The 12867-nt window shown below is 36.7% G+C and overlaps 1 protein-coding gene across 4 annotated transcripts in view; it reads right to left on the bottom strand.

The window, feature by feature from the left end:
* The window catches only part of IPO8 (importin 8), a 70623-nt gene that overhangs the window by 38574 nt on the left and 19182 nt on the right, over positions 1-12867 (bottom strand). For all 4 annotated transcript variants that reach the window (XM_055318731.1, XM_055318734.1, XM_055318733.1 and 1 more), the window contains 6 exons: positions 12241-12330; positions 10972-11066; positions 10260-10344; positions 7724-7858; positions 3790-3889; positions 463-539 (listed from right to left, as the gene is read on the bottom strand). In XM_055318731.1, coding sequence (XP_055174706.1) covers positions 463-539; positions 3790-3889; positions 7724-7858; positions 10260-10344; positions 10972-11066; positions 12241-12330 — 582 coding nt within the window. The remainder of the gene's footprint in view (positions 1-462; positions 540-3789; positions 3890-7723; positions 7859-10259; positions 10345-10971; positions 11067-12240; positions 12331-12867) is intronic.

Here is a 12867-nt window from a genome sequence, read left to right on the forward strand (position 1 = left end):
TATTAAGTATGATATACAAATTTTCAAAACTAAAGCCATTTTGTTGTGTTTCATCAAGCAATTATAATTAAGAAAATAACCCTCTTCCCTTAGTAGGACAGAAAAATATTTAATAGATTGTAACGAATAATATAATATTTCAAATAGCAGGGTTATAACACAGTGTCAAATCAACACAGTCCATCTTTCAACTTTGGATTTAAAAAGAGTAACTCAAGGGAATCCCTGGGTGGCTCAGCGGTTTAGCACCTGCCTTTGGCCCAGGACTTGATCCTGGAGACCCAGGATCGAGTCCCACATCGGGCTCCCTGCTTCTCCCTCTGCCTGTATCTCTGTCTCTCATGAATAAGTAAATAAAATCTTAAAAAAAAAAAATAAAATACTTTAAAAAAAAAGAGTAACTCAAAATAAATAAATAAATAAATAAATAAGAATAAATGAAAAGAGTGACTCTTTTCTTACCTCTTTTCTTTTCTTTGCAGCAGTATATAAGAGAGTCTGGGCTGCTGTGGTGGGAGAAGCATAATCTTCAAAAATATCTAAGATTTTAAAAGGTTAAACCACATTAGTAAAGATACAATTACTTATTATAGGTTTTAAACCCAACTGACCATTATTCCGAAACAATAAAAATAAAACTGCCCACATATGACACTGGCTTATAGCATTAAAAAGCTAAGGATATATCATCAGTGCTCCCAGGCACAACAATTATTTATCAAACTATATGTTATCCTTTTAAACAATCACATTAAGGAGAACAATATATATTGGGTATATGTTTCACTGAGGACAAAAATTTATTTGGTGCTGTAGGCTCTGGGAATACAAAGATCAAACAAAAAGCGTTCTTACAGAACTCACAAGTTAAGGGAAAGAAACATTATACACATACACACATACCAGGTACAACAGGTTAAGGAGAAAGAGTGACATTATATGGAGTGCTAGTTTAAATATGGTGTCAGGGAAAGCCTCTTCAATTCTGTTAGGGTAACACTTAAGCAGAAATTGAATGAAGGAGGGAGAAAACTCCATGTGGAAATCTAATGATAAAGCTCTCCAAAGAAAACCACAAGTGGAAAAGCCTTGGAGGATTACTCGGCCAGTGCTGAGATCTGTCAACCAGTAGATCCAAGGGGTATTGACTGAATATATGCCTATGTAAAACACACCACTTAACATCATGAGAATTTTCACGAATTTCAGAATAGGCAGATACTTGAAAAGTATCTCCTATATCCACATTTAAATATAAAAATAAAACCAAATCTAAGTCTTTGCCAAAATATAAAATACAAATATAATAATACTAATAACTAACATGTATTGAATGCTGGACACTAGTCATAAGAACTACTGTGCCAGGTACTTATTCTTTGGCAGGCACTATGCTGAGATTTTACAAGCATCTAATACTCTAAGCAGCTAAAGACATTAGCATACATGTATTATCCCACCTAATACTCCCAATACTATTAGTGTTGCTGATAAAAGCTGAATATGATGCATTTCAGAAAGGCTAAGTAATTTGCCCACAGTCACACAATGAGTAAATGACTCAGGATCACACTCACACCATCTCAACATTAAGAGCCTGTGCTCTTGGGGTGCCTGGGTGGCTCAGTCGGTCAAGTTTGCCTTCAGCTCAGGTCATGATCCTGGGGTCCTGCAATTGGGCCCGGCATCAGAATCCCTGCTCAGCAAGGAGTCTGCTAATCCCTCTGCCTCTTACCCTGCTTGTGTTCTCACTCTCTTTCAAGTAAAAACATAAAATCTAAAAAAAAAAAGAGCCTGAGCTCTCATAGTTTTACCAAATCTAAAAACATTATTAATGTCAACGCAGTTAGATAAGAATATTTTGTTCATATAAATAACTGTAAATGACAAAAATATTAAAAAAAGAGAACTACATAATTGTGTAATTGTTCTTCCCTATAGTTATCCAAAAGGAAAATAAACGTATCAAATAGTAGGCACTTATCTTAGCCCACAAAAGAAAATGATTTTTTCAAAAAAGGACTTCAGTTAATCTTGAATTATCCATATTCTCTTTTAATCAATAAAATGTAAATTCTGTCAGGGACGCCTGGGTGGCTCATCAGTTGAGTCTCTGCCTTCAGCTCAGGACATGACCCCTGGGGTCCAGGATCAAGTCCCACATGGGGCTCTCTGCATGGAGCCTGCTTCTTCCTCTGCCTCTGTCTCTGCCTCTGTCTCTGCCTCTCTCTCTCTCTCTCTCATGAATAAATAAATAAAATCTTTTTAAAAAATGTAAATTCTGTCAATCAACATGCACAACTCTTTATTTTTTTATTACAACTCTTTAGTATTAAATTTCTAAAAACTGAGATACTATCTTATTTGACAGGAAGAGTAAGTGAAATAATGGTAACTCTCTGAACACTAAACAAATACTCTGGCCATTAAAAAAACACACAGGTATTACAGGAAAACTTAACACTAAAAGAACACTTTGAAAATAGAATTAAGGACTGGCTAATCATTCTGCTCCCAGGAAAATGAAAGTATTAAGAAGGGGAAATAATAAATCATAAATCTGTAAAACCATTTTCAAAAGGAAACAGTAGAGCAAAGGGATAAGGCAGATGGTAAATATTGTTTCTCCTTTATTTTCTTCTCCTCTACTTTGTCTCCAAGAGCTTTTGGAAGCCCCTCACTTACTGAATCAAATGATACTAAATAGAAAGCACTGTAAAAACAACATAACCCTCTACCAGCAGGCTTATCTTGAGTAGCCAGAGACACCTGGCTTTTCCCCAACAAGGGAAAAACACCACCAAGTCACTATCATCAACATCCCCTGGGCAGTGCTAGTTTTATCAATTGTTTATTTCAACATTTATTGAAGGTAGACTAGAGCCAAACACTAGTAGAAGAATGGAGAGGTGTAGAAGGGATGGAGAATGCAAAATCAAACAAATAAACAAGATAAAGTCCCCACCTCAAATAGCTCTAAGTTGCAGGAGATACAGAAGTACACAAATAACATTTTGCTATGCTAAGTATTGAGTATTCCATGAAGCAATTAGTTTAAACTGGAGATAAAAGAGAATGAACTCAAGCAACCTACACAGTTTTTCAGTAACTTCCAAAAGATCCAAGTGAAAAGTTTCCTCCTGAGACAGGGCCACACAGTGATATTCTCTCTCATGTGGAATACTTAGCCACCAAGATAAAGAGGCATACTAAATTGGGGTGCTCCTGGGACACCTGGGTGGCTCAGCAGTTGAGCATCTGCCTTCAGCTCAGGGAGTCCCACATCAGGCCCCCACGCATGGGGCCTGCTTCTCCTTCCACCTATGTCTCTGTTTCTCTCTCTCTCTCTCTCTCTCTCTCTCATGAAAAAATAAATAAAATCTTTTTTAAAAATTAAAAAATTAAATTGGTATGCTCCCAAAATATGCAGAAATCTAAACAATATGCCAGACTCAGGACAACCCATTCTACAAATAGGTATCCCAAAAGGTACAGAAAGGGATGGTCCCTCCAGATCACCATCACAACAGAAAAAGTTGTAGATGGCTTCATGACCATGCTTCAGCACCCATAAGAGGGATGAACAAAACGGCTTTCCATCTTCCACACACTAAGGCCTCAAGTCCGTTGGCTCAACAGAACATCAAACTTTCATGAGTTTCAGAGTTTATCAGGCAACACAGAACTCTGGGAATTTAACAAAGTAATAAAGTCTGCTTAAAAATACAAATTTAGTCATATTACTTTACATATGCAGGTACTGATGAGGAATAAAATCCTCTTGATTACCAAATTTCATTCTTATGTACTCATATGGATCTTCTTGCCACAGCTCTTCATCTTCATCTTTATAACACATCACAGAAAATATCACATCCTCAGAGATATTCTAAGAAGAGGAAAAAAACAAAACAAAACAACAAATGGCTATGGGTTATTCAAATTTGGGGACTATTAATCATGTATTTACTGACAGCCTTTAGGGTATTAGTTTTCCAAACTGTTACATTAACCTTTGTGTTAAGCTTGCATTGGCTGAGGGGAGCCTCGTGGTACAGGGGAAAAAGAGTTAAACTTAAGATTGCTTTTTAAAATAACTGATTTAAAGTATAGAGAAGAGATAGATGGAAATGCTATTTTTTGAAGCAACAGCAAGGATAATAGTTTTACTAACAAATCAATATTAAACACACCTTAATTATTTAAGGAAGAAAAATAAATATCAAGCCAAGGTTATATTTACTATTGTGTTTCATATTGTGAACATTTTTATATTTCCATTTTGGTCCTAAATGTCAATGTACCAGCAATATTAAAATGTCTTTTCTACTTCTATTTTGAAAAAAATTTTCCTACTCTAGAAATGCAGGTTTCAGGTCAAAAAAAAAAAAAAAATCATATGTAAGAGCCTCTAGGGCAGCCCGGGTGGCTCAGCAGTTTAGCCCCACCTTCAGCCCAGGGTGTGATCCTGGGGACCTGGGATTAAGTCCCATTTCAGGCTCCCTGCATAGAGCCTACTTCTCCTTCTGCCTGTGTCTCTGCCTCTTTCTCTGTGTCTCTCATGAATAAATAAATAAAATCTTTTTAAAAATAATAATAATAATAGCCTCTATGTACACTGCTGCTGAAGCTCTACTAAGCTCGTTTGTGCTTTAACAACTACATATGTAAAAATAGGATCATCTCACTTATTCCAAATTAAATTCTAGGAGAAAAAATCCAACCAATGAATTGAACTTTTCTTATTCCTACATTACAGCAATGTAAAAATAAGGCCAAAAGCATCAAGAAAAAAAAATTCACTCTTAATTTATAAAACTATAGTACATAAAATGAAATCAGTATCATTAATTGCAAAGAAACTACCACTATTTGATCAAGGGGACTAGATAAATATTATTAAGATGTCCACAGAAAATACAAAAGATATTATATTTATCAGACCAATAATAAGGTGACACTAAACAAATTCTAGGTGGAGCCGGGAGTTCTCATCAGCCGTGTCACCGCCATGAGTCGCAGCTATAATGATGAGCTACAGTTCTTGGAAAAGATCAATAAAAACTGCTGGAGAATCAAGAAGGGCTTCGTGCCCAACATGCAGGTGGAAGGCGTTTTCTATGTGAATGATGCTCTGGAAAAATTAATGTTTGAGGAATTAAGAAATGCCTGTCAAGGTGGTGGTGTTGGTGGCTTCCTACCAGCCATGAAACAAACTGGCAACGTGGCAGCCCTGCCTGGGATTGTTCATAGATCTATTGGGCTTCCTGATGTCCATTCAGGTTATGGGTTTGCTATTGGGAATATGGCAGCCTTTGTTATGAATGACCCCGAAGCAGTGGTATCCCCAGGTGGTGTCGGATTTGACATCAACTGTGGTGTCCACTTGCTAAGAACCAATTTAGATGAAAGTGATGTCCAGCCTGTGAAGGAGCAGCTTACCCAAGCTATGTTTGACCATATTCCTGTTGGAGTGGGATCAAAAGGTGTCATCCCCATGAGTGCCAAAGACTTGGAGGAGGCCTTAGAGATGGGTGTGGATTGGTCCCTGAGGTCCCTTAGAGATGGGTGTGGATTGGTCCCAGGCTATGCCTGGGCTGAGGACAAGGAGCACTGTGAGGAGTATGGCAGGATCCGACCCCAATAAAGTCTCTGCAAGGGCTAAGAAAAGAGGCCTTCCTCAGTTGGGGACCCTGGGAGCAGGCAACCACTATGCAGAAATCCAGGTTGTGGATGAGATTTTCAATGAATATGCTGCTAAGAAAATGGGCATTGACCATAAGGGACAAGTGTGTGTGACGATCCATAGTGGAAGCAGAGGCTTGGGCCACCAAGTAGCCACAGATGCACTGGTAGCTATGGAAAAAGCCATGAAAAGAGACAAGATTATAGTCAACAACCGGCAGTTGGCTTGTGCTCAGATTGCTTCCCCAGAGGGTCAGGACTGAAGGGGATGGCAGCTGCTGGGAACTACGCCTGGGTCAACCGCTCTTCCATGACCTTCTTAACCCATCAGGCTTTAGCCAACGTCTTCAACACAACCCCTGATGACTTGGACCTACATGTGATCTATGATGTTTCTCACAATACTGCCAAAGTAGAACAGCATGTGGTGGATGGAAAGGAACAGACATTGTTGGTACACAGGAAGAGATCCACTCGGGCTTTCCCTCCTCACCATCCCCTCATTGCTGTGGATTACCAACTCACTGGACAGCCGGTGCTCATTGGTGGCACCATGGGCACCTGCAGTTACGTTCTTACGGGCACCAAGCAGGGCATGACGGAGACCTCTGGGACCACTTGCCACGGAGCAGGCCGTGCATTGTCCCGAGCAAAATCTCGTCATAATTTAGATTTCCAGGATGTCTTGGACAAACTGGCAGATATGGGAATCGCAATCCGAGTTGCCTCACCCAAAGTGGTTATGGAAGAGGCTCCTGAGTCCTATAAGAATGTGACGGATGTGGTGAACACCTGCCATGATGCTGGAATCAGCAAGAAGGCCATTAAACTGAGACCGATTGCTGTGATCAAAGGATAGAATGCTGACTGCAGCCACCAAACTCCACTGCCCCTCATGGGATGGAGGTGGACTGAAACTCCTCAGACATCAGACTCAAGACCTGACAGGTTCCAAAGTGCACAGCTGTAACTGTCCATTCCAACGAGGCTGGCGGGCGGCTGCTGCCTTCAGGAGCCAGTGTTGTAACATTACCTTCTGGAAAGAGTAACATTGCCCTCATTTGGAAAGGAATGTATGTGCTTCCTCCCTGATTATCCCACATGTTTTAGGAAAATCTGTTAGGGGGTGGGGATAGATCAAGATACTGCCTAACTCCTCATAGAAGTCTTAGTCATGACAGTGAGCTTCTTTACACCAAGCTCTGTTTATATTCTGAGAGGTATCATGAAGAGCGTTCTATTAAATAAAAAGGTTTTTTTTGTTGTTTTTGTTTTTTTTGTTTTGTTTTGTTTTGTTTTTAAATAAGAAGGTTTTGAAATAAATAAATAAAAAATAAACAGATTCTACTCTGGACACCAAAGGCAATGTAAAGATACATTGCCTTTTTTAGGTACTATCACAGAGTTTGCAGAATTTAACAATTCTTAGTTTGAGAGGGGGAAAAAAAGTCAGTTCCTAACATCTTTGAATTACTCAAAATTATCTATATGCAAGAAGGAATTTTTTTATTAATGGCCAAAAATTTCTCATTCTCATTTGTTCTTTAATCAAATAATGATGCTACATTCTATCTTTAAGTACATAATTGATATAAAAACAGAAAGCTTTAACTTCTGCTTTCATAAAACTTAATGCCAAAAGAGACATCAAAACCTTGTGAGCTACCACCTTAGAGCCTTGGTGACTCTTTTCAAAATGTTATCACAAAAAATACCACATTTGAGCCTAGCAACCTACAGATAAGCAGGATAGAAAAACACTACCTGACTGACCAGAAGAGAAATTGAGGCTACATGAGACTCCAGGCAGACCAGCTGAATCCAGGTCTTATAACTCATTAAACTAGAAGGTCTTCCTCTTCTCCCAAATACTTAAATTTCTAAGCCCATCATATCAGATATAAGGCTGTGTGCATTTGAAATTTTTCATGGAAATAAAAATACATTAAATACATAATACAGGATTAGTAACTTACTTTGTCTGGAAAACCTAACTTAACCAGAGAAGGATTCTGGAGAGCTAGTCCCTGACACTGACCTGTATATGTGGCTTCATCTGCTTCCAGGTGACAGAATGAACAATCCCTTGATTGAGATAGTTGAATGCCTGCTGAAGAACACGGGGGGCTACATACTCTTTCTGTCTGTATTGGTCTAAAATTTTTAGTAGTACCTACAGGAAAAGAGAACAATAAAGTAGAGAAGAATATAAATAATTTTCAGATTAAGAGGAGGGGCATTTTAGGCAGGACACAAAATCCAGAATCGAGAGAGATAAACAGATTTTAGGGACAATCGGTATTTTGTGAGAAAACCCACAGGAAGTTCTAATTATTAGATGGGTCCATGTTCTTTTGAATTGTGATTTCCAGCCACGTGTCCCACTTCTAACTTGGGGAACAACTCAGGGTAAGTCTACACTCTATGCTATGTAACTAAGCCCTTCAAATAAGTTAAGACTCCTGTTAAAAGAAATAGGAATAACAGATTGTACTAAGTGAACACTGAAAGCATTCACACAGCAAGAGACACCATAAACAGATTTCAATATTTCATAAAGGTGCATTTCAAATTGGAAGGGAAATGATTAGTTATCCAAAAAAACAGTATCAAGACAACTGATGAGCTCTATGAAAAAAAAAAAATAGTAAGTCAGCTCCCTAACTAAACTCCATACCAAAATGAATTCCAGATGGGGAGCTATTTCAACACCACCAACAAAAAAAAAAAAAAGAAAGAAAGAAAGGATCAGATGCCTAGAAGTATCAAAGAATTTAATTTTATAATCTTAGACCACAGAAAGTCTTTGCAAACATAACACAAAACTAAAAAGTTATTTTTTATTAAAGTCTTATTTTTTAAAGTAATCATTTGTGAGGAAGGAACCATGCCCAAAGTGGCTGTGACTGTCCCAAGGACCCTCCATCAGAGGTAGCAATACAACAAAGTCCAAATCTTCCAATTCCTGATCCCAAAGCACATCACTATAGCAAGCTTAAAACTGAAGTGCTAAATAAACAAAAAGAGCTCTTTCAAAACATGTACATAATTTATAAACTCAGAACACGAATTCAGTTCAAGTTATGTAAAATTCACGTTTATAAAAGTTGTCAGAAGTCCTACCATCAATTAGATGCCCTTTCTGCGATGCAAGCTAAAAGTGGATGCTACTGAACACGGTTCTTTCTAAGACAGTTGTTGCTCATACAAAGTGAGTGTAGTAAGAGAGGAGAAACAAGAGCAAAGAAGAAAACAGTTTTTCATAAGAAAACAATTTTTAAATACTAAGAACATATACCTTAAGTAACCAAGGTATAAATAGTTTATGACATAGATACAAAGCCATGAAATCTGAAAGCATATGTTACATACAACATACACATGTATATGTGACACTGAAACTGGGCTGAACACACTTCAAGAAGCCATCAACTTTAGGATGCCTAATGAGTTGAACAGCAGTGGAGACAGCAGAAGACAAAGCTGACCAGCTTCCTGATTATCCTAGTTTCCACAGAGAATGGCTGAATGGATCATTTTATTCATTATTCACTAATTTTCCCTACAGACTGCCTCATGGGCTAACAAAATAATTTGTGAGAAAATTACAGCCATAGTTCTCCTGAATTATCATGAGACACTTTTTAGAAATGATAATCCATAGAATACTAGACAAAATGATCGTCCATAAAAGGAAGTATTCGATCTATGACGACAGGTTTGAAGTATTTAACTTGATACCACTGATAATAAAGCAGACTAATATGCACAGATTTATAAAAACCTAGAAACACCCTCTACGTTGTTAATGGTTTTTATACTACGTTTGATTAATCCTTACTTCCTTACTGTGGTCTTGCTACAGCCAGTGCTTGAATAGTTATTAAACTTCATTTGTTGAAATATAAACAAAAATATGATTCAAATGGCAATACAGGCCAACCAATCTTCACGCCCAAATGTCCTTTGAAGGTTTTAAATATTAATACCAACTTGGGATTTCTTTCTCAAGAACTCCTAACTTTCACTGTATAGAATGGTTCCCAAACTTCCACAAAAATGTGTAAGTTCTCCGCTGAAGCTCTTAACTTTTGAGCTCCACCCATCTTGAAATAGATTGATTCATTACATAAAACTTCTGATAGAAAAGCTTAGAAGAAAGAGGTGAGGATCAAAGGAATAGAGAATAAGACATGCATAAGAGATCAGAGAGTTTAAAAAAGAGAGAGAGAGAGAGATCAGAGAGTTAACAGAAGAACCCAATCTAAGCATTGGTCCTGCAACATCGATATCAACAAACTTAGAAGGTTTGAGTCTAGCATATAGGAGTCTGGAAGGACACTTCTTGTGGAAGCTGCCATGGCACATCTGTTCTAAAACAGATTGCACTATATTAGATTCCCAGAGCTACCATTTCAACACCTATAAATATACAATGTATTAATTTAAGAATTCTTAGTTTGAGAGGGGAAAAAATGTTATATGTTTATATAACTTACTTTTAAATGAATAGAAATGACTTAACTACTTTAAAAAGTAACTGTCTTTCTATTTAAAAAGCATACGTTTATTACCTGCTGAATTCCCACTGCATAGGTTTTCAAAAAGAATTCAGAAAATTCAAAGTATTCTTTTGTGACATTTCCTGGGCTTCCATATCTTAAAATACAAAGAGAAAAATGTTTAAATACTATACATTTTTAAAACAAAGCATGCTCACTAGTTTAAATATTGTCCCTTTTTGAAAGATCTATTCTCTTTGGCCAGAAAACTGACCCTTTCCCCTTTTCCACAAGCCCCAAGATGAAATCATGATGTGCTTGTTGTACTTAGATTCTGGGCCATACTTAAAATTTCAGCAGACACGTCCACCTACCTAACCACGAATTTAACCAAGGGCAAATATTACAAATAAAAATGTTATATCTGATTTTTTAAAAATAAATGTTTCTATAATTAACTTTGACTAACTTGTCTATGGACCTGAGTAGCTATGCACCTTCTGTACAATTCCTATATATTTTCAATGAGCTAACCAATGTCATGTATCCATTCTTTTTTCACAGAGGAACAGAAAGGTCCAGAGAAGATGGTTCACATCATTATGATCCCAAAGCCAACAATCAGTTAAGCCTACCTTAAAACAAAGGGTGACTTTTTTTGCCCACTCTGGCTTTTAAAGACAAATAATGAAACACTGTGGAGCATCAAGAGACCTATCCAGCTTTACTGTGTCCAATACTGAAGTACTGATCATAAGATCGTGAATCTAATAAAGAGAATTACCGTTCAAAGAGACGAGCTACAATATGCAGTGCCCATTTCTTACACTTCCACCAGACTAGTTCTGGTCTATCATCCTCATCAATCTGCAGAGTCTCCTAAGAGGACAAAAACATCCACATTAAATTTCTGCATAATAAAAGGGTTTATGCAAATAATAAAAGCAGAATAAATCTTGTTATAGAGTACGTACTATTAAATGTGAGTTTAGATTGCCATAGAAATGCAAATTCTTACTTATAGGTTGCTAGGTAGAAATTAAATAAGCAAATTTCAACTAATGCTGTTGTTCACATTTATCTCCTATTTTCAGAAGGCCCAAATAAGTGGAAAACAAAACACAAAACACCATGTCCCTTGAGGAAACTCTGGGATGACAAAGGTTTTATATCTTGTCCTGGGTAACAGTAACACAGGTGTGTGTCAAAATTCACTAATCTGTTCCCTAAGTTATGTGCATTTTGTATATAAATTAAACCTCAATATAATGTGTCCCAAGATATGGATAAAAGAAAGAGTACTGCACATTTGAAGACAAGCTGAAATTTTAAAATGTTACTTAGTTATTTTGAATAGTTTTGAGTTAATTTAATAAGTGACATATAGCATCATTGTTATTACAGATAAAAACAAGACACTATCTTTCACCTATCAACTGGCAAACTTAGAATTTAATGTAACAGACATTCTCAATCCCTACTTATTAAAGTATAAGCCAGGGCAATGTTTCTAGAGAGCACTTTACAAGATCTGTCAAAGCCTTAACCACTTCTAGGAGTTTTTCCAAAAAAAATAATCATGTATGTGCATAAAAATTTAACTACATCCTTATAGTTAAAACACTAACACCCTAAAGCCACCTAAATGTCCAGCAAATGAAACACTCCACAAAAATGATAGTATAAAAACATTCATAATCATAAAAAATATTTATAAGAGATTTTAAATGAAAAATGAATTTCAAAACAGGACCTACATATATCATTTTTATTAATAAAATGTGGCTGTATACAGACCCAGAGGGGGGAAAAAAAAGACCAAAGTAATAAATACCAACTTTTAAAAATGGTTTTTATGATCTTTAGTAATATTAAATACAGTTATTTTTTTTAATTTTGCCTATCTGAACTTTATAAAAATGAGTATGTATTACTCTTTTTATTAGAGTAGTAATTTTTTTCCAAATAGCAAGCTAGGATAATAAATCAGTCTACCACAAACATCCCAAACCCTACTTTTCCCAGTTTTTCTCAACAAGAAGCCCTTTCTTACGGGAGGAACTGTCCTGTCAATAATAGTTCGAAAGATCTCCATCCATGCAGTCATGGTTTGGTTATTCACCAGCTGAAGAGGCAATGCATACTGAAAACAGAAGAACATCATCATCAAACAACAATTCCTCCCTTCCAAAAAAGGCAGCAATTTCATCTATATTTGAATATTGAAATATATGAAATGGCTAACATTTGACCACAAAAATAGTAATCTCATATGGTTTAACCTAAAATTTAACTTAAAATAGATCTAAAAGCATATGCAAATTAAAATTTTGAATATCTAGAAATCTGCATGCCATGAATTGTTTCTCTGGACTACTTTTTCTAAAGATTTTATTTATTTATTTGACAGACACACACACACACACACACACACACACAAGCGGGGGGGGGGGGGGGGCTTGGAGGCTCGATCCCAGGACCCTAGGCTCATAACCTAAGCCGAAGGCAGACACACAATGGACTGAGCCACCCAGGCACTCTGAACTACTTTTTTTTTTTTTAACTACTTTTAAATTAAAAAAAAAAAAATCCTTTAATACAGTAAGGTCTCATTTATTCAGCATGAGATTCTAGAAAAGTGATTTTTACCATTTAACTCTTTGTGTGTCAAGTTTTTCAT

Source organism: Nyctereutes procyonoides, unplaced genomic scaffold (assembly GCF_905146905.1).
Source record: "Nyctereutes procyonoides isolate TBG_1078 unplaced genomic scaffold, NYPRO_anot_genome, whole genome shotgun sequence".
NCBI lineage: Eukaryota > Metazoa > Chordata > Mammalia > Carnivora > Canidae > Nyctereutes > Nyctereutes procyonoides.